The sequence below is a fragment of the Rhinopithecus roxellana genome, chromosome 7 (assembly GCF_007565055.1).
Source record: "Rhinopithecus roxellana isolate Shanxi Qingling chromosome 7, ASM756505v1, whole genome shotgun sequence".
In the NCBI taxonomy this organism is placed as follows: Eukaryota; Metazoa; Chordata; class Mammalia; order Primates; family Cercopithecidae; genus Rhinopithecus; species Rhinopithecus roxellana.
The window spans coordinates 102,476,755-102,502,059 of NC_044555.1; the positions used below are offsets into that span (position 1 = coordinate 102,476,755).

Consider the following 25,305-nt stretch of genomic DNA (forward strand, 5'->3'; position numbering starts at 1 on the left):
ATGCAGTTGAAACTGAGAAGGATTTGGAGGAAATTTTCTTAAAAGACAATTTTTTCTTCTCTATTGTGTTCGTAGAGCTGGGCGGGGCGGGTGGGGGGGGTGAGGAATGCTTATTTTCCAAGGAATCGGGAGGGGAAAAGTGGAGAGGGCCAAGGGCAGCTAGGAGTGATGTGGGGAGCTGGGGCAGATTTGGAAGGACTTTGGGAGCTAACATCTAAGTTTTTGACTCTAAGCCCCTGTTGGGGCTCTCACTTCATGGCTTCTCATGCTTGTGCTGCATATCCCACACCAATTAGAACCAAGGATCAGTTGGAAGTTTCCAGCACATCTTCATTTTATTTCCACCCTCAATCCACATTTCCAGATGTCTCTGTAGCAAAGTGAAATTCCAGGCAAGCCTTAGGGAAAAAAGGAAAAACAAAGAAAATGAAACAATTGGCAGTGAAAGGCAGAAAGAGAAGATGGAGCCCTCAGAGAAGGGAGTATCCCTGAGGAGGTGGGGAAAAGGGGAGGAGAAGGGGAGGAGGAGAGGAGGAGGAAAGCAGGCCTGTCCCTTTAAGGGGGTTGGCTGTCAATCAGAAAGCCCTTTTCATTGCAGGAGGAGAGGACAAAGATACTCAGAGAGAAAAAGTAAAAGACCGAAGAAGGAGGCTGGAGAGACCAGGATCCTTCTTCCAGCTGAACAAAGTCAGCCACAAAGCAGACTAGCCAGCCGGCTACAATTGGAGTCAGAGTCCCAAAGACATGGGTAAGTTTCAAAAACCTTAGCTTTGAAGATTCAAGCGGACACAGGAATTCACAAGAGAATTTCCAACTTTAGGGTTCGGGGGTTCCAATGGTTTAAATGAGTCGTGTTTTGGCACTTGTTTTCTTTTTAAATTCCTTAACATTCAGTTAGATTAACTCCTTCTCTGCTGTACTGAGCATGATGCTTTATTACCAAAGAATTCCAGCAGCACGTGGAGAGTCCCACAGATCTCTGGAGAGAGTGCCCAGCAGGATGGATGTGGTCATGTGTCCTCCTACCCCCTCACTTCCCTCTATCTTCTCTTTTCCGTTGGTTCCAAGGCCCTGGTAACGGTCGGGTCAACTTGCCCTCCTGGTTCTGCTGGAGACCACTGAGCACTGTCTAGCCCTCAGATGTACAAAATAACTGCTTGCTTGATGCAAACGTTGAACCATGTTTGGCATCAATAGGAAGCTGGGGATCGGGCAAGCTGGACTCAGGCTTGGCTATGGCTGAGGAGGCCATTCTCAGGCTCAGGAAATGAAAGTAAAGTCCTCAATGGCTTGACCATGGGAAACAGATATGGGTAGGAGTGTGTGTGTGTGTGCGTGTGCACGCGCGTGTGCGCGTGCATATGTGCGTGTGTGTGCACATATAGGGGTGACCATTTCCAGCAGATATCACAGACATAGTTTTCCTGAGGGCTCTCTGCTGTGACAAGGAGGCTGCTGGGACATTAGAGTTCTTGCTAATTTGACTGAGTATTGAAGGCTTTTCTAGGTTCCATGAACAAAGACAGAAGCTATGAGGCTCTGGTGGTGGTTTCTACTCAAAGTAATGTGTGCAGAGCACAAGGGTCTTTGTCCCTATTGGACTCCACAGAGCCTTGTAGACATTGCTCACATTTGGCAAAACAAAGATAGCAGCTTAAACACATACTAAATGAAATGAGACTCAGTTGTCCCATGTATTCCCTATCAAATGTAGCACCCAGTAGACAACATCCACAGAGATCAATTTGCAATTATATTGAGCTGGTTCAGCCTTTAGGTTGTTTCATCATGAAACACAGAAAGAACAATTGGAAGCATGTGTTCAAGTGAAACAGGAGGGAGAGCACCGGACAGGGAGTCAGAAAAATCAGATTCAAATCCCAGATCTGCTACTTATGAACTATGTGACCTTGGTCATGTCACTGAATCACCACTTCCTCATCTGGAAAATAGGGATAGCAATAACTACTTTGTCTACTTTCAGGGTTGTGAGAATCAAGTAACAATAATGTGGAAGTCCTTTGAAAATGGGCAAGATCTGTAACAACTGTAAATCATGATAATAACTACTATTAGACAATAATGTGTATACAGGCTGACTCTTCCTCTTTCCAGGGTGGTTGGGTTTTCTTTGCGTGCTTGGGTCAGAATCATATGACCAATTAAGTGTGGCCAAATGAGAGGTGAATGTTGGAGGAACTCAATTCCTGCCCTGGGTAACATCAGGAATCCTATCTAATGTCAGCCCAGCTGATTGGATAGGTTGTGCATTAAAAACAGAGGGAGTAAAGAAGGATGTTGAATATTACTTCCTCAGGGGATGAAATCCCTGAGGAAAGACAGGAACAAATAAGGTGACCACAGGGACAGTTGCCTTTTATGGAGGCTGGATAGTTTCCTCCAGAGGAAGATTGCCGCAGATAAGGGCACCATTGAGGATGCACATTGGGTCCCTAGTCCTAAGGGTGGATGATACTTGGGCCAGGTACATATGATGGAGCAGCCACTGAGTTTTCATTTATTCAATAACAGAGTATCTAAAGTACTTTGAATTATAGATCATCTCTAACAAGGTACCGGACTGCCACTACTTCTGATGTGGAGTGCACTGCTGTTCAACAACTGCAGTAAATACATTATATCATGGAATCTAGGATTGGAAGGAACTTTAGAAGTTGTCTGAGCCAACCTTCAATGCGGGATTCATTTTTTTTTTTTTTTTGAGACGGAGTCTCGCTCTGTCGCCCGGGCTGGAGTGCAGTGACCGGATCTCAGCTCACTGCAAGCTCCGCCTCCCGGGTTTACGCCATTCTCCTGCCTCAGCCTCCCGAGTAGCTGGGACTACAGGCGCCCGCCACCTCACCCGGCTAGTTTTTTGTATTTTTTAGTAGAGACGGGGTTTCACCATGTTAGCCAGGATGGTCTCGATCTTCTGACCTCGTGATCCGCCCGTCTTGGCCTCCCAAAGCGCTGGGATTACAGGCTTGAGCCACCGCGCCCGGCCGCGGGATTCATTTTTACAACAACCAGTTAAATGTTCATACAGCCTCTGCTTAATAACCTCCAGAAACAGGGAACTTACTACTTCAACCATATAGAATCCCTTAGGATTGGAAGCAAGGAGGAACACTAATTCAGTAGTGTCTGCACAAAAAGTTTATGGGGAAAATGATAACTCATGAATTTTTGCCTTGATTTGGAAGGGGAATGTTTCAAGTGAGTCTTTGGGATAACGATGGAACCAGAAAGAAGCCAAAGAGCAGTGGCTGATTATTCTCTGCTCAGAAACACAATGCCATTATTGAACAGCAAAACATTGTCTGCAAGCCTGTTGTCGTCTGAGAACAGTGGCTGTTACCCTGGTAACCAGACTGTGATGCCTCCATCCAAAAGTGGCTGTTTGCCTAGCAGTGTAGTTTTGGCTGGCTTGGAGTAAGTGGTTGTAGCCCAGGCAAAAAGTGTGGCAGCAGAGTGGGGGTCCAGTTTTATAAAATGCTCGAAGACTAACTGAATCCCACCAAAATGGCAAGAATGCCCCAAGAATGCCAGGAGCCAAAAATAAACCAGATCCCAACCGGCATGTTCACCTAGTCTTCCTGGAGACACTGACTAAAATAATCAAGTGCAGCCTTCCCCATCTCACTTCTCCCTTTGGCCGTGCAGAGCCAGAGGAGTTCTTGGAGAGCCAGGCAGATTGAAAGGTCTACCCTGCTTTCCGGGGCCTTAGGCTTAGCTCTGAGCTAGGAAAGCTACAAGTTTACTTAACAGGCTGACAACTAGAACTGCTCTCTCAGAGCGATCTGAGTAATAACAACCTCAACCCTGGGAGGTGGGTAGGAGGGGAAATACAGTCTCCAAACCCATTAAGGTAGAACTCCAGCCAGTAACATCACTTTCCCCTGTTGCTTTTGTCTCTCATCCTGAAGTTTTGAAAGCCATCCCCTGGGTACAGGTCTTTGTCCTGAAAAAAAGCAACAGTAGAAAAGCAATAGTAGAAATGCCTTCCCTGCCCACAGCACTTCAGGTCTAAAGAAGACCAAGTGAGGACAGTCACATGATCAGGAAGGGTAACAGCAGCCATGGTAGGTGAATGGAGCAGCCTTTCCTTCCTTTTTTGCTTTCAGAGCCTACTCAGTGCCAAACTTACATCAAAAGCTCAGCAAGTACTGATTGATTAATACCTCTTGGCTACTGCAAAATGGCCCTGAGGGCTATCTCTCAGCTCTGCACTGGCCTCTGAGCTGTCTGCCAGGCAGGGCTCTAGAAGAGAGTCCCAAGGAAGAGAATAAGGTTCCCCAAATCAGCTTCACACTGCAACTAAGGAGAGAGGAGGAAATGGAGGGAGACTGACCTGAGGAACAAGGTATGGCTACTATTGTCTCTACTACCAGTTACTTCCCTTTCATCTTCCCATTTGTGGGCAAGGTGGAGACAATGTGCCAAGGATAAGTTTTAACAATCAAAGTCCTACCACAGCTTCCCAATGCTTGCACATAAATTGGAATGTGTACATCATTCATTCTGTGTGTGTGTGTGTGTGTGTGTGTGTGTGTGTGTGTGTGTCTGAAGAGGAGTGGGGAGTATAGGAAAGAAGATGGTCCAGATGCTGTTGCCTTGGTAGTACTAAAACTGTGTCCAAAGAGGAGGCTGAGATTCCTTTTTAGTTAACCTTGTCCACATGATTTGACTATCCATCAGGCTTGGATTCCCAGGCCCCAGAGGTTTCGGGACAGTTTTCCAGCACTTGAATGTGGTATATAAGTGCTGATATCACAAGGGATATGTAGGAAAGACAAGATTATAGGCAGGGCATTGTCTGACCAGGACAAGGCCAGAAGCAAAAGTCTTTGTTTGTCTCTGGCACCTCTTGATAATTGTTGTTTTACTCCTAGAACCCACCCACTGATCCCCATCCATCCCTAGTACCAGTCACGGCTGCTCTAGCATTTCAGCCTTGTCAACTGCTGTAGGCCCTGATCAAGGAGGCCTCTGTTCATGGGGTGAGGTTAAGGGGTGGGTTCTGGGAGGAGGGTAAGACTGTAGTGCAGATTCGAGACCTAGGGAGATGGGGCCAGTTTCTCACTCAATGAGCCTGCCTGTTGTTTAGCTCTATTGTATATGGTTCTTCTATCTCTCCCTTTGTCAGCTGGATTCAAGGGACAGGCTGGGAATTGTACAGGGTACAATTGGTCTCTTTCTACCATTCCTTTCTATGAAAGCCCTTCCTCTCCTTCCTTTGATGAGTTCCCAGATTCACATTGAATTTCCATCATGGAGCTGGTCCTTGAGGCGGGCCCAGGGCATGGGAAAGGAGGGAGGGAGGGTTGGGAGCTCTTGGCGCCTGCTTAAAGAGACAGCATCAGGATCAACACAGTCCCTTGATGAACCTGGATCTGTGTAAGTCACATTGGTTCTGTTGATCTGTCAGACCCCTGTGAAGAGCACTGATGAGAAGGGCTTAAAGTTGGAGTGTCAACTATCACAGATTGATTAGACTTGTTTTGGGAGTTTGTATACAAATGTAGCCGACCATGATATGATCTGTTCCCTTTGCTTACATTTTGCCCACACGACTTCGTTATATCCATTTTAACACTTGCTTATAGGTGGCTTTGGATTTTGATTCACAGATTCACAGTTTGCTCGCCCCAACAGGATTTCAAGTTTTCTAAAGAAAGGGACTGGCCTTTTAATTCCCTTCTGTTTCTCCTAGCATCTATGTCACTGCTAGTGTGCTTAATTCTTGTACTGAATTCACATAAACAGAAATGAAAGGAAAACACTGGAGGGGGTCATTATTTTTCTCTATGACCTCTCATCAAAGTTAGGCCGTTTAATCCAATTGAGTTGCATTGAGAAATGTTATTACTATATGGTTCTTTTATGCCAACTCTCCCATCTCGCAGTCTGTACTTAGACTGGAAATGTGAGAATGTCTCTTGAGAGAGCCAAGGAACTTCTCCTCTAGAATCCCTTCCAGCCTTCTTGAATCAAACTCACACCCTTTCAACCAGGAGGGGTTCTGAAATGGAGAGCCTTTGGCTTTAGGCTATTGTTCACACATACCCAAGGACATTTCTTGGACTGTGAAAAATCAAAGGGAGCCCAATGGATCTTTTCTCAGAATGCTTTGATTGTTAACTACTTAGATGAAAAAATAATTTCTTGCAGGCTCTGAGTTTTTCTCAGTTAGAATCTAAAATCTGATTCTTGCTTGGACGGACTGACTGAGATTCTTCACTTCTGCTGAACTTAAATGCCCCCAAAGCACTTATCTAGGTTGTGAAGAGATGAACATCTGATGCTTATGCTGATATTACTGAATTGTTTATAGCTTAATAGTGATAGATTTATCTAAAGTCATTTATTTCAGACTACATTAGAAACTCATTAAAGCCTACTTCCTTCTTGTCCCTTGCTTTGAGCTGTAGTGGAGCAGAAAAAGGGAATGCTAAGTTTTTAAAGCTCTAAGAAAATAGAGGAAAAATGGATGTAAAAAGAAAGGCTATGATCTGGTGACTCAGAATTGCTCCTAAGGCTTAGCCATTTATCATCTAGTAAGAACACAATCCATGACACTCTCAGGTCATTTGGATGACGATTGAGGGATCAGATACACTCAAGAGGATATATCTCTTTGCAACCTCATCTTTGCAACCCTGGAGGTGGCATCAGCTAAAACTTAAAGTGGAGTTCTCTTTTGGCTAGCAAGAGTTCAAGTTCCTCCATCCCTGACCATACCTGCACAACAACTTAGCCCTTCCCGGATGAAAATGCTGGGGTGAGTGAATAGGCCCAAGATGGTCACTTGCTAGGGTGGATGGCTCTTCTTACCCTCGGCTAAACAAACAGTCCTGCCATTGTTCCCTGGGTCTGACCCCCTCCCCACCCCCCGGCCTGCAGGCCCCTGTGGAATACCAATCAGGCTCCTGAGATCTCAGGAAAGAACAAGGCTTCTTTGTCCGGGGGAGCTATGGAGGGCTCTGTCCAAGCCCTGACCCTGTGCTGGGGAGAAAGGGAACAGTGGGGTCACTGACCTTCCTCTCCCCCTATTCCCAGGCTTCAGAGACTTTCTTTACTAGAAGAGTCTAAGAGTTTGGGGGTGGGGAGGAGTTGGACAGGCAGAGAAGGAAAATGGCAGTACTGTTTACTTCCAAGCTCCTTTTCTTGACTTATAGGCTGAATCTAGTATCTTAACCTGTTGAGAAAAAGGAAGATCAATTTCTGGAATGTTTTCTGAGAACAACAATCGATTTCAGTTGTTGCGTTTTTCTCTATGGTACACATGTGTGTATGTGCAGATTTGTACACATGCATGCACGTGCATGTGCACACACACAGGCACATCCATGGGCCAGTTCTGAAAAGACACTCTTCCCAAGCATGTTTGCAAAGTTCATGCTGAGTAAACTCAGCCTCCACTCACAGCAGCACAGCTACAGATTGCTTCTCATAGAGGCCAAGTTTCCTGGCAGCAATGCTTTAATTCTTGGAAAAGGAAGTTCTGTTTCAAATGTTAGCTGCTTACTTTGTTTGGCTTGGGCTTCTGAGCCTCATCTTTGGTGTGACACACAAGTATCTTTGAAGAAGAACCTCTTTGAAGGCCAGGAAAGGGCTGTCATTTCAGGAGATGGTGGGTAATAGGACTCACTCCTTTTGTGTCTCTGAGAACAGAGGCAAATGCCTCTACCTCAATTTTCCCATGACAGAGATAATTTGGTCTTTCCAAATCTGTTCACATTGATGCAATTCAGCCATGCAAATCACCAGGTGTTCAAGCTCTCTGGGCTAAAAACAAACTGTAACTAATGTTAACAGAATCAGGCAAAGGAGTACCCTTTCCCTGGTACCCCACAGAAAAGTGAGTGTGGCTTAGAAAAATGCTTGAATACAAAAATCCAAGCCTAAGTAATTAATACCATTTATTTTTATTGTACAAGCTGTCACAACCTGCTTATTCAAAAATAGCAGCTTCCCAGTACATTTGCTGAGTATTTGTGTGTGTGCATGTGTATACTGTGTTTATAGAAATATAACATCAGTGGGTGTGTATATATATATATACACATATATTTATATATATACATACATATGAATTAAGAAATTTTTTCTGAAGAGCTTAACATTCTCATTTCTTCTACATTTTAGGGATCTGGCGAAGAGGCCAGAGGAAGCCATTGTTTTCCTCATCTAGTCAGTCATCTACTTGGCATTTGCTAAGGTTCACTCCATATGACATCTTAGAGCATGGGACTAGTACTTGGAACACAGCTGCTTTCAGAGCCTGTGACTTCTTGTGTGCCTTTCCTGTTTCTCAGCAACACTGGCGTAGGGCCTGGGATACCAGGTCTGGGGATCTCAGGGACTCTTAGCACTTTAAGACACATGTGTTCCCAGGCACTGGTATGTTCTTCTAGTGCCAGAAAGATGTTTCATGCTTTACTGACTTTGTATAAAGTCTGTTTGTAGCTGTTTTGACAGAATCTCAGTCTATAACTGAGCGTGAGGACATTAGCCAAGCTGCATTATAGGAGGACAACACCACCATGCAAAGTGTCTAAAATCATTAAGCCTGCATTTTTATTATTGCAAGTAATATCAATCTTCCTATTTTCATTTCTTGTCCTGCGCTAGCTCCCTCCTGTTTGGACTACTCCTCCCATATGTAAACTAAGAAGAATCAAGCATTCCTTGCAACAAATACACACGATGCTCAAAAATATCCAGGAGCATGCAATTTCCAAAGTTTCCTCCACCTGGAATGCTCTTCATGCTAAAATCCTGTCTGACAATACCAGCATCTCTGGCCTGCACTCATCCCTTCCTGGAACTCCAAATGCATTTACCCTCTCTTACCACTTACTTGGCTGCCTGAATTGTTAGTTGAAAATATTAGGTCTACCTAGCTAATTCTTCCTCAGGAAATTGAAGACTTCCATATGCCAGAGTCTGTGTCTTTTCTCTCTTCTTATCCCATATAACACCCAGCATAATGCTGGGCATATAGTGAGTATTCCATAAATAGTTGATGAATGACTAAAATAAGTAAGCAAACAAACAGACCAGAACAATAAGAAAGAAGGGACTGATTTCATAATCTCTCTGGCTTGCTATTTGAATTGCTGAATTATTATTATTTATTAAATATTTTTTAAATTGTGACAATAAAAGGTAAGGATTTATTTTCTTTCTTTCTTTCTTTTTTTCCTTGAGACAGAGTCTCACTCTTGTTGCCCAGGGTGGAGTGCAATGGCGCAATCTTGGCTCACGGCAACCTCCGCCTCCTGGGTTTAACAGATTCTCCTGTCTCAGAATCCTGAGTAGCTGGGATTACAGGCATGTCCCATGCCCAGCTAATTTTTGTATTTTTAGTAGAGATGGGGTTTTGCCATGTTGGCCAGGCTGGTCTCGAACTCCTGACCTCATGTGATCCACCTGGCTCAGCCTCCCAAAGTGCTGGGATTATAGGCATGAGCCACGGCTCCCGGCCAAAGATTTATTTTCAAGGATGAAACAAAGTAAGGATTCTGGGTCAATCTCACATGCTGAAAGCCAAAATCTCTAGCCACTCCTGCTTTTTGACTCTGGGGTGCCCACTATCTCTGAGCCTCTGAGCACTGGGCCTGGCTGGCCTGGCAGAGAGGTTTGAGTGGCATGAGCTACCTACTGGATATGCCTGACTGTTTCCCCTTTTTCTTCCCCAGGCTTGTTAGAGTGCTGTGCAAGATGTCTGGTAGGGGCCCCCTTTGCTTCCCTGGTGGCCACTGGATTGTGTTTCTTTGGGGTGGCACTATTCTGTGGCTGTGGACATGAAGCCCTCACTGGCACAGAAAAGCTAATTGAGACCTATTTCTCCAAAAACTACCAGGACTATGAATATCTCATCAATGTGTAAGTACCTGCCCTCCCACACAGACCCATCTTTTTTTTCCCCTCTTTCCATCCTGGAGATAGAGAACTCTTCAGTATCTTAGTAACTAGCAGGGGACTGGGGTGGAGCCAGAGCGGATTCCTGAGTCTTCCCTCTGTGCAGATCTCTCCTGCTCCACATTCGAAGCCAATTCAGAAAGGAGAGGTCTGCCTGCCTGCCTGTCAGCCCCTCCCACCCCTGCCCCTTGTTTTCTTACACGTATTCTGACTTCTGCTAGATGTAGTTAATATTGCCCAAGTTGGAGCCTCCAGCGTAGTAGGTATGGAGAAGCCAAGGGAGGCACTAAGCCTCCCCTATTCCTAGAACAAGTTAGGCCCCTGTTCCTTCATCCACCTTTCTTCTTGTCTAGCTCCCCACTCCTGTGAGGTAGCATGCCTGAAGGGTCGGGCAGGGAGAGTAGGTCCCTGGTTCTCCAGGTCCCAGGGTAAGCAAGGTGTGGCAGGAGGAGCATATGTTTCTGGTCACGTACACCCTGTCTTCACTTATTTCAACAAAGATAAGGTGAAAGCATGCAGGAGGAACCTGGTGAGTCCTCTAGAGAATCCCTAGCCTTGTTAAGGTGCTCGCTCTGGTGTATACCTCACTTATGTGGGGAAAGGAACCAGGTCTTCAATTAATAAGATTCCCTGGTCTCGTTTGTCTACCTGTTAATGCAGGATCCATGCCTTCCAGTATGTCATCTATGGAACTGCCTCTTTCTTCTTCCTTTATGGGGCCCTCCTGCTGGCTGAGGGCTTCTACACCACCGGCGCAGTCAGGCAGATCTTTGGCGACTACAAGACCACCATCTGCGGCAAGGGCCTGAGCGCAACGGTAACAGGGGGCCAGAAGGGGAGGGGTTCCAGAGGCCAACATCAAGCTCATTCTTTGGAGCGGGTGTGTCATTGTTTGGGAAAATGGCTAGGACATCCCGACAAGGTGATCATCCTCAGGATTTTGTGGCAATAACAAGGGGTGGGGGAAATTGGGCACGAGTCTGTGGCCTCGTCCCCACCCAAGGCTGGGTCCTCTCTAGGGGCCTGGCATTTGAGTGAGGAAGCGATGGCTGCAGCCGAACGAGAAGGTCAGGAAGAACGTGGTGCCCAGCTGGCTTAGCCTCACCTTTCAAAGGTTCCCTAAGCAAATTTCTTCTCAAAACGGAAAGCATGAGTTTTGTGGGATGCTTTGTACAATCAGACCATTTCTAAGCCATCTGTTGGTATCCCTTTACTCCCTTCCTAGCAGGGACCACATGAGAAGATCTAACTGGACAAGAATCTAAAATGTGATTGAGACTTGGGCACCTGATCTGAGAGGGAGGATCGATAATAAAAATTAAATAATTGACTCCAAGGTGAAATTTACAATATTCTGGGATCCTGCGCTGTTGGAGGTCCCAGAGGGCATTGGAGTAGGTTTGCATGTTGAATGTTTTATCATTGCCTGAGGGTTATCCATGCTTTGAGTGAGGGGCACATTTGTTTTCAGTCTCTGGAGTTAAGGATCCTTTGGGGGCTGAACATGTGTGGGTTCTAGCAATGTCTTTTTGTGGCCAGCAGTTAGCTTAGAAAGGTTTTGTATCTGAAATTTTAATCTCCTATTGGCTTTGTTCAATGACTAGGGAACAAAAATGTTCCTGTGGCAAGGAACATTTTCTAAGCTCAGCCTAAGGCACAAAACGGCACGACTTTCTTTCAAGATCTGTTTTGATTTCTTTACACCTTATCTGCCCAAAAACATCCTCTGAAGCCTCTCTAACCCAGGGATCCTCCTCACTCCTCCCCTACCTGTTCCCCCCACCCTCCATCATGCTGGGGCCAGTTCTCTAGTAGATACTGCCAATGACCCTTGGCAAAGGTGCCCTGCTCACTAATTTCATTTGAGGGAGAGCCCTGGAACCTGGTTTTAATGTCTGGCACACGCCACTCCAGGATCTCCCAGTTTGTGTTTCTACATCTGCAGGCTGATTCTGATTTCTAACCACCCCATGTCAATCATTTTAGTTTGTGGGCATCACCTATGCCCTGACCGTTGTGTGGCTCCTGGTGTTTGCCTGCTCTGCTGTGCCTGTGTACATTTACTTCAACACCTGGACCACCTGCCAGTCTATTGCCTTCCCCAGCAAGACCTCTGCCAGTATAGGCAGTCTCTGTGCTGATGCCAGAATGTATGGTGAGTAAGGGCACGGGTGCTTTGGCTCTCCTACCCACTATGGAAGCACTATGTATTTGGTTATTTTCTTAGGGTAAAGAGGGTGGTGATTATGAGAAAAATATAAGATGATGAATGATTGGGTCTTAGTTTATTAATCCTTCCTACTGAAACCAGAGAGGTTTCTTCCCTGGGAAGGGAACTTGGAAGTGGTGGGAGTTTTCTTGGCTGTTCACATAGACCTACTCTAGTTGACTGCTGTTCCAAAACCCAAAGCAGCACATTTCAATAACAAACACAAGGTTTCACCACTGTTCAATACCACCTTCTCTTTTTTGTAAACCTGTAGAAAAGAGGATCCTGATTGTTGGTAGAATCCAAATTTACAGCCAGGATAATTAGAGATGGAAGAAGGGCTCTGGGGGAAAGTCTCCATGTGGCCCCGTAACTCCATAAAGCTTACCCTGGTTGATGTTTGTGTCTTACTTAGGTGTTCTCCCATGGAATGCTTTCCCTGGCAAGGTTTGTGGCTCCAACCTTCTGTCCATCTGCAAAACAGCTGAGGTGAGTGGGTTATTTGGGTTATTTTACAAGGGAGTAGCTAATACCATACAAATTACACCCATGGTCTTCATTTTTAAGGACTAAAAGTTTCTCTTTGCTGGATTTTGAATTAGCCGATTGCCTTCTACAACATATTGGCTAAGTATGCCTGAGCCAATGAGCGTAGAAGGTAAAACACCTGTTTTCCCTAGAGCTGCATAGAAAGACTTCCTTTCCAACCCTTCCCCTCTTAAAAGAGAAGTTTGTAGCTTTAGGTAAAGATAGAGCCTAATGGCAAAATTCCCCACATGAAAATTTTCATTCCTTTAGTTAAAAACTGTATCAAGAAAATGGGCTGTGCACACAGGCATTCATAGGTTTTATAAAAACATTTTCAGTTTGGGACTTCTTTATCTCAAATGAGAGGTAAAATAAGTACATTTGAAAAGGAAAGCACTGTATTGAGAACAGATATTATATATAAATGAGGCAAGGGGAATAAAAGTGAATCCTGGGAGAAAGGCAGTAAATTATTTCTTTGCAAGCAAAATATTGACTTTAAATTTTGGACCCCTGGGCACAACTGTAGGGAACCAGTTCATTATTTTGGAGTACTATGCTATTTCATGAGTATTCTGTGTTCTGGGTGTTATGGGCAAGGTGCTATGGTGTACACTGAAGACTGGGAGGCCCACATTTAGGGAAGTGAAAACTTAGTTAAAGATGTAGAATTAGCACACAAGAAAGATATCAACACATTCAGAAAGCTGTATTCATGATTTACACTGAGGCTTATTATTGCTGTTGCAAGAAACGGTTCTTCCTCTTTCATTTTCCTGCAGTTCCAAATGACCTTCCACCTGTTTATTGCTGCATTTGTGGGGGCTGCAGCTACACTGATTTCCCTGGTGAGTTGACTTTGAATGATCTTGGCAAGTAAATAGGACTGAGATAGTGTGGGTACAGCTATTTTGAAAGGCAAGAAGGTAGACTGTTTCCATCCTTGAAATGCTGGAGGGAAGCTTCTGGGAAAATAGCAAAGGGTAGAGGCTCCTTACTTCTACTTGCATTGGCAAGGCAGAAAAACATCACAGATTAGATAGGAACAAGAAAAGTGGTATGAGGAAAGAGGGGGTAAGAGATTCATAGACACAATGATAATATTTAGTATTTATAGAACATGTAATGTTTGTTGCCAAGTACTTTGCAGTCATAAATTACGGTTAATTCTCAATACATTTTGATCAGATCAATGACAAAACACTGAAACATCATGAAACATGACTTGCTATAGCCTGGAATTCTATATACTATCAATATGAATCCACCTTAGATACTCTCCAATGGATTTAGTTACTCATGTGGAACTACTGGGAGGACCTCCTAACATTATTAGAATTGTTTTGACTATAATACAATGCTATGTCCCAGGTCTTGCTGATAGTGTTACAGTGCCCTGTGAATGTAGTGTGCTCATTGTGCAGATTAAAAATGTAAGGCACTGAAGGGTGAAGTGATTTATCTGAAGTCGTTTTATAAGCAGTGATCAGACAAGATGAGTTCGCAGAACTCCTGGCCCCTACTGCTAAGGTTTCTATACAGAGTCAAGTAATTTCTCATCTTGTAAAATAAATTGATTCATTAACCAGGGGAGGGTGGTACTGCATGATGTGGCTGTGTGTCTACAGCAAGCACTCTATGACTCTAAGTCACTCGGACATACAGATGTGGCAAAGCCCAAATATTGTTCACTTCCCTGAGGAAAACTCAGTGCTAGATCAAACAGAAGTGTGGAATAAATCTTTATGATTTGATTCTCTGGGCCTGGGCCGTGAGACCCGTGATGCCTCGGAGACTTCGGACTTCCAGTCAAGTGTATATGGAGAAAGCCAAGCCTGGGATGTACTGTTTTTTTGCAGAGCAGGAGTTTTTCCCTTATTCAGTTATGATTTTATTTCTACCCTTCCTCATTCCCAAAGGGATCTGAGGAGGGCATTCTTTCTTTTCTACTCTCATTCACATTCTCTTTTCTGTTCCCTACAGCTCACCTTCATGATTGCTGCCACTTACAACTTTGCTGTCCTTAAACTCATGGGCCGAGGCACCAAGTTCTGATCCCCCATAGAAATCCCCCTTTCTCTAATAGCGAGGCTCTAACCACACAGCCTACAATGCTGCGTCTCCCATCTTAACTCTTTGCCTTTGCCACCGGCTGGCCCTCTTCTTACTTGATGAGTGTAACAAGAAAGGAGAGTCTTGCAGTGATTAAGGTCTCTCTTTGGACTCTCCCCTCTTATGTACCTCTTTTAGTCATTTTGCTTCACAGCTGGTTCCTGCTAGAAATGGGAAATGCCTAAGAAGATGACTCCCCAACTGCAAGTCACAAAGGAATGGAGGCTCTAATTGAATTTTCAAGCATCTCCTGAGGATCAGAAAGTAATTTCTTCTCAAAGAGTACTTCCACTGATGGAAACAAAGTGGAAGGAAAGATGCTCAGGTACAGAGAAGGAATGTCTTTGGTCCCCTTGCCATCTATAGGGGCCAAATATATTCTCTTTGGTGTACAAAACAGAATTCACTCTGGTCTCCCTATTACCACTGAAGACAGAAGAAAAAAGAATGTCAGAAAAACAATAAAAGTGTTTGCCCAAATCTGCCTATTGCAGCTGGGAGAAGGGGGTCAAAGCAAGGATCTTTCACCCACAGAAAGAGAGCACTGACCCCGATGGTGATGGACTACTGAAGCCCTAACTCAGCCATCCTTACTTACAGCATAAGGGAGCATAGAATCTGTGTAGACGAAGGGGGCATCTGGCCTTACACCTCGTTAGGGAAGAGAAACAGGGTGTTGTCAGCATCTTCTCACTCCCTTCTCCTTGATAACAGCTACCATGACAACCCTGTGGTTTCCAAGGAGCTGAGAATAGAAGGAAACTAGCTTACATGAAAACAGACTGGCCTAAGGAGCAGTAGTTGCTGGTGGCTAACGGTGTAACCTGAGATGGCCCTCTGGTAGACACAGGATAGATAACTCTTTGGATAGCATGTCTTTTTTTCTTTAATTAGTTGTGTACTCTGGCCTCTGTCGTATCTTCACAATGGTGCTCTTTTCATGGGGTATTATCCATTCAGTCATCGTAGGGGATTTGAAGATCTTGATTTGTTTTAGAATGATGCACATTTCGTGTATTCCAGTTTGTTTATTACTTATTTGGGGTTGCATCAGAAGTGTCTGGAGAATAATTATTTGATTATGACTCTTTTTTGAAATAGGAAAATTGGACATTAAGCATCACAAATCATACTAAAAATTGGCTAGTTAAATGAATCTATTGGGATTTTCTACAAGTATTCTGCGTTTGCAGAAACAGATTTGGTGAATTTGAATCTCAATTTGAGTAATCTAATCTTTCTTTCTAGCTAATGGAAAATGATTTTACTTAGCAATGTTATCTTGGTGTGTTAAGAGTTAGGTTTAACATAAAGGTTATTTTCTCCTGATATAGATCACATAACAGAATGCACCAGTCATCAGCTATTCAGTTGGTAAGCTTCCAGGAAAAATTACAGGCAGAAAGAGTTTGAAACTTGAATAGCTCCCAGATTTCAGTCTTTTCCTGTTTTTGTTAACTTTGGGTTAAAAAAAAAAGTCTGATTGGTTTTAATTGAAGGAAAGATTTGTACTACAGCTCTTTTGTTGTAAAGAGTTGTGTTGTTCTTTTCCCCCAAAGTGGTTTCAGAAATATTTAAGGAGATGTAAGATCTTTACAAAAAGACACTTGATACTTGTTTTCAAACCAGTATACAAGATAAGCTTCCAGGCTGCATAGAGGGAGGAGAGGGAAAATGTTTTGTAAGAAACCAATCAAGATAAAGGACAGTGAAGTAATCCGTACCTTGCGTTTTGTTTTGATTTAATAACATAACAAATAACCAACCCTTCCCTGAAAACCTCACATGCATACATACACATATATACACACACAGAGTTAATCAACTGAAAGTGTTTCCTTCATTTCTGATATAGAATTGCAATTTTAACACACATAAAGGATAAACTTTTAGAAACTTATCTTACAAAGTGTATTTTATAAAATTAAAGAAAATAAAATTAAGAATGTTCTCAATCAAACATCGTGTCCTTTGAGTGAATTGTTCTATTTGACTTCACAATAGAAACTTAATAATCGTACCTTGTTCAAGAAGCTCATTCATTTTTCAGGTCATCCAAGTCATTCTCATAACATTTCTCTGAAATAAATAGTAGATGAATAGATTACTTCTATTTTTATAGTTGAAGACACTAAGAAATAAAGGCAAAGTAATTTGCCCAAAAAATTCAATAAGTACATGTCTGAGCTTGTGTTAAAACACAGATGTTGAAACCAGTTTATTGCCTACTTAAAGGTTTCTTTTCTCTTCGAAGTTGGATTTTGGAGTGTTCAGAGTCAACCATGGTTACTTTGTCAATACCATAGTGGTGCCCCAGTTCCCGGTGCATTTAGATGTAAGTTATTGTTACCTTCTCTTTAAATTGTTTGGATGTTCCAGTAATTATCCCTTAGTAATTCATACGTGACTAATATTTAGTTTTATTTGAATAGTACTGGATGGAAGGTTTAGTACTTAAAGGACAGAGCAGGTATGGAAAAGGCAATGTGAATGTAAACAGGCTGTGGCAGGGCAGTACTAAAATTAGTGACACCTACCACCCTGGATGGCCAGCCTACTAGCTCACTGGGGACATAGCATTAAAGCCCTTTCACAACCCTAGGTTAGAATTTGGCACCCTTGGATAGCACTCTGATGACCAGCTTAAAGAAAGCTGACTTAAAATCAGCTGCAGATTCATTGCCCCATAGTTGCAGCTGACAAAAGATTGGAGAGAAAGGAATCTTTAGCTGGAGGGATAACAAATGAGTCATCAGTTAAGGAGCTCCGTTCAAAAGCAGTTTCAATTTAATTTCCTGATTTCTGCTTAACCACAATTAATATTCTGCAAGCAAGTCTGGTTGAATGACTTTAAGACATAAAGAATAAAAATATGACAGGGACTTATTTTAAGACACTGGCAAACAAGGACACAGCACCATATTTTGGAGAATTGATTCAGGGTGCTACAGAGTGATTGTATTTTTGCCTCAGAGGAACTGAAAGCCAGTTCCCAAGAAAGCTGTTTTCCATCTGCCCTTATTTGGCTCTGCCCTCTGGGATGAATCTATAGATGGAGTTTCTAGGCTCTCAGAAGCTGAGAGCATCTCCAGTCTATCAATTGAGTCCATTGTTCTTAGCTCTCCCACACACTATAAACCTCCTTTTTTCTAACTGAAAGAGCTCTCTTTGTGCTTAGATCAGCCAAAGATCAAGATGCAGCAGTATAAACAAGAAACATTTTCTTACAGCACCAGTTGTATTGCTTTTCCTATCTTCAGGGTCAGCACTGAGTGTAGTTATGCAGGATGTGGAAGGTGCAGCTTTGTCCAGAGCAACATTCGTTCATTCCTTAATTCGTTCTGTGAACATTCATTGAGAAACTACTAAGTACAAACTTGAACCAGGAAGTTCAAGTTTGGGGGCGGTGTGGGTAGAAAGGTGATCAAGACTAGATTTTACACTCAAGGATCTCTCTCAGATTCAACCGTAGCAGAGAGGTCTCCCAGGGTAAACTGGAGTGGAGGCAAGGAGTGTGCAGTCTGACTGGCTGACTGCAGTGGGCAACTGAATTCTCCCCTCAGTATGTGGGAGAGGTGGGTGTTAAGGGCCTTGACTTCACATGGCTCTGGGTTTTTAGGGCACTGATACAAACAAAACTTCAATTTAGAGTCCTGACAACTTGTGACTTGCTCTTTCTATGTCACCCTGCTTCTTGCCTTACATGTGACAGCATTTATGCACACACTGGCACAATACATGTGCGTACTTCCACCCACTCAATCATTTGGGGAGTCAGAGGGCACATGAATCAAGATTTACATAAACACAGGCTATTCAGCCTGGCCTTTTGTCTCTATCCAGGCTAAATCTGAGAAGCCAAGGAAGGGTAATGTAAGATACAACATATCAAAACTGCACTTTTACCCCCTAAATTTATACAACGACAACAAAAAAGATAAAAAGTCTTTCTCTGTTTGGATTTCCTTAATTGTGAACACAGGTAGTGTGTCTATTTTTTTTTTCTTTTTTCTTTTTTTTTAATTGAGACGGAGTCTCCCTCTGTGGCCCAAGCTGGAGTGCAGTGGCACGATCTCGGCTCACTGCAAGCTCTGCCTCCCGGGTTCACGCCATTCTCCTGCCTCAGCCTCCCATGTAGCTGGGACTACAGGCACCCGCCACCGCACCTGGCTAATTTTTTGTATTTTTAGTAGAGATGGGGTTTCACCGTGTTAGCCAGGATGGTCTCGATCCCCTGACCTCGTGATCTGCCCGTCTTGGCCTCCCAAAGTGTTAGGATTACAGGCATGAGCAGTGTGTCTATTTTGACATTAACAGTTAACTTCATGAATATTAAGTAACAAAAGAAATACTCATAATTATATTTACAAAATCAATACTTGGCTATTCCTACATCAATAAGCAGGTAAGGACTTCAAGTCAATATTTATACATTGGGAAAGATTTTCCTTGTTCACTCACTTGTTTGAAAGAAGCAAACATGCTCTTCATTATATTTGTTGTCCCACAAAGTTTGGTGTCTATGTGCTCCTGTTCTGGGACTCCCTGAATTGACTGACTTTATTCTACAGGAAAATATCAGATAAGGTCATGAGTGTTTTACTGATCATGGATCAGTCCAAGGAAATCCAGTCTTAACATTTTACTCAAACTCTCAAAAAATACTTATTTGATAAATTATCTGTGTCAAGTGTTATGCTAAGTGTTTGTGGTATAGCAGTTAATAAAAGAGATACAGTCTCAGCCCTCACGGAATTCAACTAAAGATAGAAAGGGGTAGGAAGGGAGACAGGGAGCATGGTGAAGAATGAGGCTAACATCCTTCCACAGAAACAGTGGAAAACATAGAATCAGGGAGAAACTTGCACAGTCCCATGAGAAACAAAAAGTCATAAAAAAAAAAAAAGATATAGACATGCAAGTCTGTATTTAGATAAATGCAATGGTATTTAAGATTGGAAAACATTAAATAGGCTTGGACTGTTTTGTTCCCCAATGTGGAAAGTGACTCAGCTCTAGGTTCCAAAGGAACTAGCTTCATGGATCTATATATTATGTGAAACCCTACCTTTCAAGCATCAAAGGGGCAAAATACAAAGCTGATTCTGAGGGTTGCAATATTAAAACCAAACAAGCCAACTGATATTTGAAAGCGTTTTAATTTAATAGATGGTTTTAATTCTAGTTGATCATGAATTCGCATGTAGACCAACTTTAAAAAACAACAGGGAAATGTGGCTCTTGCAATCAAAGCTTCCTTCCATGTCCCCAGCATGTACCAGATAGAAATTTGGTGAAATCTCATTTGACTTAAAATATGAAATCAGCCCACATTATCAAATAAAAGTGAACAGAAACATAAAAATTATCGTATATGCAAATGATATTATTATCAGAAGCTCAGAGTGGTCTTAGCAAACAAATGGCTCAGCTAATTACTGCTAGGAAGAAAGTATACATATCAGCTTTCCTAAAAAAAATTTGTCATTTTCTTTTTTTTTTTTTTTTTTTTTTTTTTTTTTTGTGAGACGGAGTCTTGCTCTGCCGCCCAGGCTGGAGTGCAGTGGCCAGATCTCAGCTCACTGCAAGCTCCGCCTCCCGGGTTTACGCCATTCTCCTGCCTCAGCCTCCTGAGTAGCTGGGACTACAGGCGCCCGCCACCTCGCCCGGCTAGTTTTTTGTATTCTTTTAGTAGAGACGAGGTTTCACCGTGTTAGCCAGGATGGTCTCGATCTCCTGACCTCGTGATCTGCCCGTCTCGGCCTCCCAAAGTGCTGGGATTACAGGCTTGAGCCACCGCGCCCGGCCCAAATTTGTCATTTTCAGTAGATGTTCCCACCTTCTTGTTGGTGAATAGTGTGAGTAATTCCATAAAGCAGGTACCTCATGATATATTCTGCAGCTGGCTTATCTGAAAGGACAAAGGTAAATTACATTTCTCAAAGCCAGGTAATATATGGGTGCTTATGGAATTTCTATACATGTGTTGTTGTTTGTTTGTCTTTAATAGCTTAGCGGGTTACAACTACTTTAAAATATTTCCAAGTTAAAAAATTTTAAGTCATGCTTTATGCCCTATTTTTCTTGGTGTTAAAGAAGATTCAAAATAATTGTCTGGGCAGGGCGTGGTGGCTCATGCTTGTAATCCCAGCACTTTGGGAGGCCAAAGAGGGCATATCACTTGAGCTTGAGGTCAGGAGTTTAGTTTTGCCATGGCCAATGTCGCAAAACTAAACATACAAAAATTAGCCAGGCATGGTGGTTCAAACCTATAATTCCAGCTACTCAGGAGGCTGAGGAACAAGAATGCTTGAGCCTGGGAGGCAGAGGTTGCAGTGTGCTGAGATTGTGCCACTGCACTCCAGTCTGGGCAACAGAGGGAGACCCTGTCTCAGTAATAATAATAATAATAACAATAATAATAATAATTGCCTGAAGAGAATCTTGGTCCGGACTGTAGGCAGCCTTACCTCCAACAATAATAGTTGCACTTTATCAAGCACTGTATCTGCAAAGTACGTTACACATCTTATCTCATTTCATCCTCACATCAGTCTTATGAGGCAGAAGCAACTATTATCCTTCAGTTCCATGCTGGAGCATGTGGCCTTGTTGGTCACTCAGTTTATACATGAGCATGTTAATCCTATCCTAGTTCAGCTGACTGGCAAAGCTGCAGGGACTAGCTGCATTCAGCTATTTGTCAGGGAGCAGAACCACTATCATTGTAGCTCAGTATTGTGAACAAAAGTTCTCTGAGGCCGGGCGCGGTGGCTCAAGCCTGTAATCCCAGCACTTTGGGAGGCCGAGACGGGCGGATCACGAGGTCAGGAGATCGAGACCATCCTGGCTAATACGGTGAAACCCTGTCTCTACTTAAAAATACAAAAAACTAGCCGGGCGACGAGGCGGGCGCCTGTAGTCCCAGCTACTCGGGAGGCTGAGGCAGGAGAATGGCGTAAACCCGGGAGGCGGAGCTTGCAGTGAGCTGAGATCCGGCCACTGCACTCCAGCCTGGGTGGCAGAGCAAGACTCCGTCTCAAAAAAAAAAAAAAAAAAAAAAAGTTCTCTGAAAAGGGGCCACAAAGCGAGACCCCGCCTCTATGAAAAAAAATAAAAAATTACTCCAGCATGGTACCTAGTGCCTGTAGTCCCAACTACTCTGGAGGTTGAGGTGGGAGTATAGCTATAGCCCCAGAGGCTGTGGCTGCAGTGAGCTGTGATTGCACCACTACACTCCATCCTGGGCAACAGAGCGAGACCCTGTCTTGAATAAAAAATAAAACAAAATTATTAAAAATAAAAAGGAATTTGGAGGAAAGAGACTTTTTTTTTCCTTTTTTTTTTGAAACAGGGTCGGGCCGGGCGCGGTGGCTCAAGCCTGTAATCCCAGCAATTTGGGAGGCCGAGACGGGCGGATCAAGAGGTCAGGAGATCGAGACCATCCTGGCTAACACTGTGAAACCCCGTCTCTACTAAAAAATACAAAAAACTAGCCGGGCGAGGTGGCGGGCGCCTGTAGTCCCAGCTACTCGGGAGGCTGAGGCAGGAGAATGGCGTAAACCCGGAGGCGGAGCTTGCAGTGAGCTGAGATCCGGCCACTGCACTCCAGCCCGGGCGACAGAGCGAGACTCCGTCTCAAAAAAAAAAAAAAAAAAGAAACAGGGTCTCGGCCGGGCGCGGTGGCTCAAGCCTGTAATCCCAGCACTTTGGGAGGCCGAGACGGGCGGATCACGAGGTCAGGAGATCGAGACCATCCTGGCTAACACGGTGAAACCCCGTCTCTACTAAAAATACAAAAAAAAAAACTAGCCGGGTGAGGTGGCGGCGCCTGTAGTCCCAGCTACTCGGGAGGCTGAGGCAGGAGAATGGCGTGAACCCGAAAGGCGGAGCTTGCAGTGAGCTGAGATCCGGCCACTGCACTCCAGCCTGGGTGACAGAGCGAGACTCCATCTCAAAAAAAAAAAAAAAAAAGAAACAGGGTCTCACTCTGTTGCCCAGGCTGTAGTGCAGTGGCACCATCTCAGCTACTACAGCCTTGACCTCCTGGGCTCAAGTGATCCTCCCACCTCAGCCTCCACAGTAGCTGGGACCACAAGTGACTGCCACCAGGCTCAGGGCTAATTAAAAAACTTTTTTTGTAGAGACATGGTTTTGCCATGTTGCCCAGGCTGGTCTTGAATTCCTGGCCAACCTCGGCCTCCCAAAGGGTTGGAATTACAGGCATGAGTCACTGGTCTTAGCTCCAAGGAAAGAGACTTTATTCCAGAGAACAGTTTGGACACCAGAGACACACAACCTTAGGTGTAAAACGAAGGTGTGTTCCAGAGAGCAAAGGTAGAGTTCTTTTTATAGCAAAAGTTTATGCAAATGAAGTATTCAAACTCACCTGGTTCTGATTGGTTGATAGAGCTGAGCCCTGACTGGTCAAGGCAACTGAGCCCTGATTGATTGAGGCAGTTAAGCCATAATTGGTCAAGGCAGATGGCCTCTGATTGGTTGGTTCAGGTGAGCTCTGGAAGTCCCAAAGTTGAACAGTCGTGTGGGTTTTGGAGGAACTTGAGACCTCTGACCTTTAGTTGGCAGATGGCCACTTGGCTCTATTTAAAATTTAGGCCCAGTTAGCCACTCAGGATCCATTTTGAAGTATTGCCTATTTCAGGTTCACATTTGTTCATAGTACCTGCCAAAAACTCCCCTGAGAGAAACAGTGGTTAAGGGGGGATAACCTGAAGGAAGTGTACTCCATTCATTCCCCAGGCATCTCCAAATATTTTTTATTGTGCAATCCTATCAGTAAAACACAATGGAGCCCACACACCCCCCCCTCCATGACCTTGCTGCTCTAAGTGTGGTCTTAGAACAAGGAGCACCAGGATCGCCTGGCAGCTAGTCAGAAATGCAGAATCTCAGCCTGATCTACACCCACTGAATCAGAAACTGCACTTTAACAAGATCCCAGGACGATTTGTATACATATTAAAATTTGAGCAGATTTCCAGTGTGTAATTATATAAAATGTATTAAAATATATATTAAACATATGCTTTAAGTATTGACATTATATTCATGTACTGCTGTTCTAATATACACATTATAAAGCATGAAAACTTTTAAAAATATAAGATAAATATGAAGTAATATTTTAAAATATATTTTATTTGATAGTATATACATACACAATTTATATCTTATTTGAAACATGATAATATTAATATTTTAGTGAGAAACAATGTGACTGAATATGCCTCATTAATTTTGAAATCATGGTTTAACATTTTAGAATACTGAGTTCAGTTTAAACTGACCCTTGGCTTGAATGGATGTTATAGCCGAAAATAATAACTTACAAAGATTCATAGATGTAAATGGATGTAGTATGACAGTGGCAGTGCTCAATAAATTATGTTAATTTTTCAGCCTCACTTTGCAGTTATGCAAAGATTTTTGTTGAAATTTGACTATTAAATTTTCGCTTTCCCTGCCATCATTCAGTGGTCCTTGCAAAGTACATTTTTTTCTTTTCTTTTGAGACGGAGTCTTGCTCTGTCACCCAGGCTGGAGTGTAGTGGTGTGATCTCGGCTCACTGCAACCTCCGCCTCCCGGGTTCAAGCAATTCTCCTGCCTCAGCCTCCTGAGTAGCTAGGATTACAGGCATGCACCACCACACCCGGCTAATTTTTGTATTTTTGGTAGAGATGGGGTTTCACCATGTTGGCCAGGCTGGTCTCGAACCCCCGATCTCGTGATTCGCCCGCCTCAGCCTCCCAGAGTGCTGGGATTACAAGCGTGAGCCACCGAGCCTGGCCCAAACTAAAGTATTTTTACAAATGAGTTCAAGCTATCGGAGTAGGATGTTTCAGGCAAGTTAAACATATCCTGTTACTTTAAATATATATATATATATATATATAATCTTATACTTTTAAATGTTCTGTTTTTCATGCCTTATATGTGTATATTAGAACAGCAGTACATGAATATAATGGCAATACTTAAAGCATATGTTTAATATATATTTTAATATATGTTATATAATTACACACAGCAAATCTGCTCAAATTTATATACATATATCTGTTTTCAAATTCTCTCTGTATGGCACATTTCCTTTGAAAGGCACTTACTTGGCCAGGCGCGGTGGCTCACGCCTGTAATCCCAGCACTTTGGGAGGCCGAGGCGGGTGGATCACGAGGTCAGGAGATCGAGACCATCCTGGCTAACACGGTGAAACCCCGTCTCTACTAAAAATACAAAAAATTAGCTGGGCGCGGTGTCGGGCGCCTGTAGTCCCAGCTACTCGGAAGACTGAGGCAGGAGAATGGCCTGAACCCAGAAGGCGGAGCTTGTAGTGAGCCGAGATCGTGCCACTGCACTCCAGCCTGGGCGAAAGAGCGAGACTCTGTCTAAAGAAAAAAAAGAAAGGCACTTACTTTCTCACTGATTGTTAAAAAGGCATATTTCCCTGACAAATCTGCAGAGTGAGAACACCAGAGTCAATCTTGTTAATATTTATTGATATTAGGT

At 43.5% G+C, this 25,305-nt stretch overlaps 1 protein-coding gene and 1 non-coding gene across 3 annotated transcripts in view; one reads left to right on the forward strand and one right to left on the reverse strand.

Moving 5' to 3' along the window:
* Positions 1 to 320: 320 nt before the first annotated feature.
* LOC104654552 overlaps positions 321 to 25,305 on the reverse strand; it is a 58,710-nt gene continuing 33,725 nt past the window's right edge. The window contains exons 3-9 of the transcript XR_004058295.1: positions 20,616 to 20,687; positions 19,238 to 19,341; positions 18,218 to 18,383; positions 18,005 to 18,117; positions 16,798 to 16,855; positions 15,375 to 15,521; positions 321 to 398 (exon numbers count right to left, since the gene is read on the reverse strand). This is a non-coding gene — a transcript (uncharacterized LOC104654552). The remainder of the gene's footprint in view (positions 399 to 15,374; positions 15,522 to 16,797; positions 16,856 to 18,004; positions 18,118 to 18,217; positions 18,384 to 19,237; positions 19,342 to 20,615; positions 20,688 to 25,305) is intronic.
* Positions 539 to 16,736, forward strand: PLP1 (proteolipid protein 1). 2 transcript variants are annotated; one of them, XM_030933603.1, is made up of 7 exons: positions 539 to 748; positions 9,705 to 9,891; positions 10,588 to 10,849; positions 11,914 to 12,082; positions 12,552 to 12,625; positions 13,447 to 13,512; positions 14,648 to 16,736. In XM_030933603.1, the coding sequence occupies exons 1-7, from the start codon at positions 745 to 747 to the stop codon at positions 14,717 to 14,719; spliced, it is 834 nt and encodes a 277-aa protein (XP_030789463.1). In that variant the 5' UTR covers positions 539 to 744; the 3' UTR covers positions 14,720 to 16,736. The 2 variants fall into 2 exon arrangements, with proteins under 2 accessions (XP_030789463.1, XP_010352068.1); XM_010353766.2 differs by having other exon boundaries at positions 10,588 to 10,744.

Bases quoted from the DNA above. Each gene is read 5' to 3' on its own strand.
- PLP1 (XM_030933603.1), top strand. The intron at 12,083-12,551 runs GTGAGTAAGGGC...TGTCTTACTTAG, and splicing joins TGCTGATGCCAGAATGTATG to GTGTTCTCCCATGGAATGCT. The intron at 12,626-13,446 runs GTGAGTGGGTTA...ATTTTCCTGCAG, and splicing joins CCATCTGCAAAACAGCTGAG to TTCCAAATGACCTTCCACCT.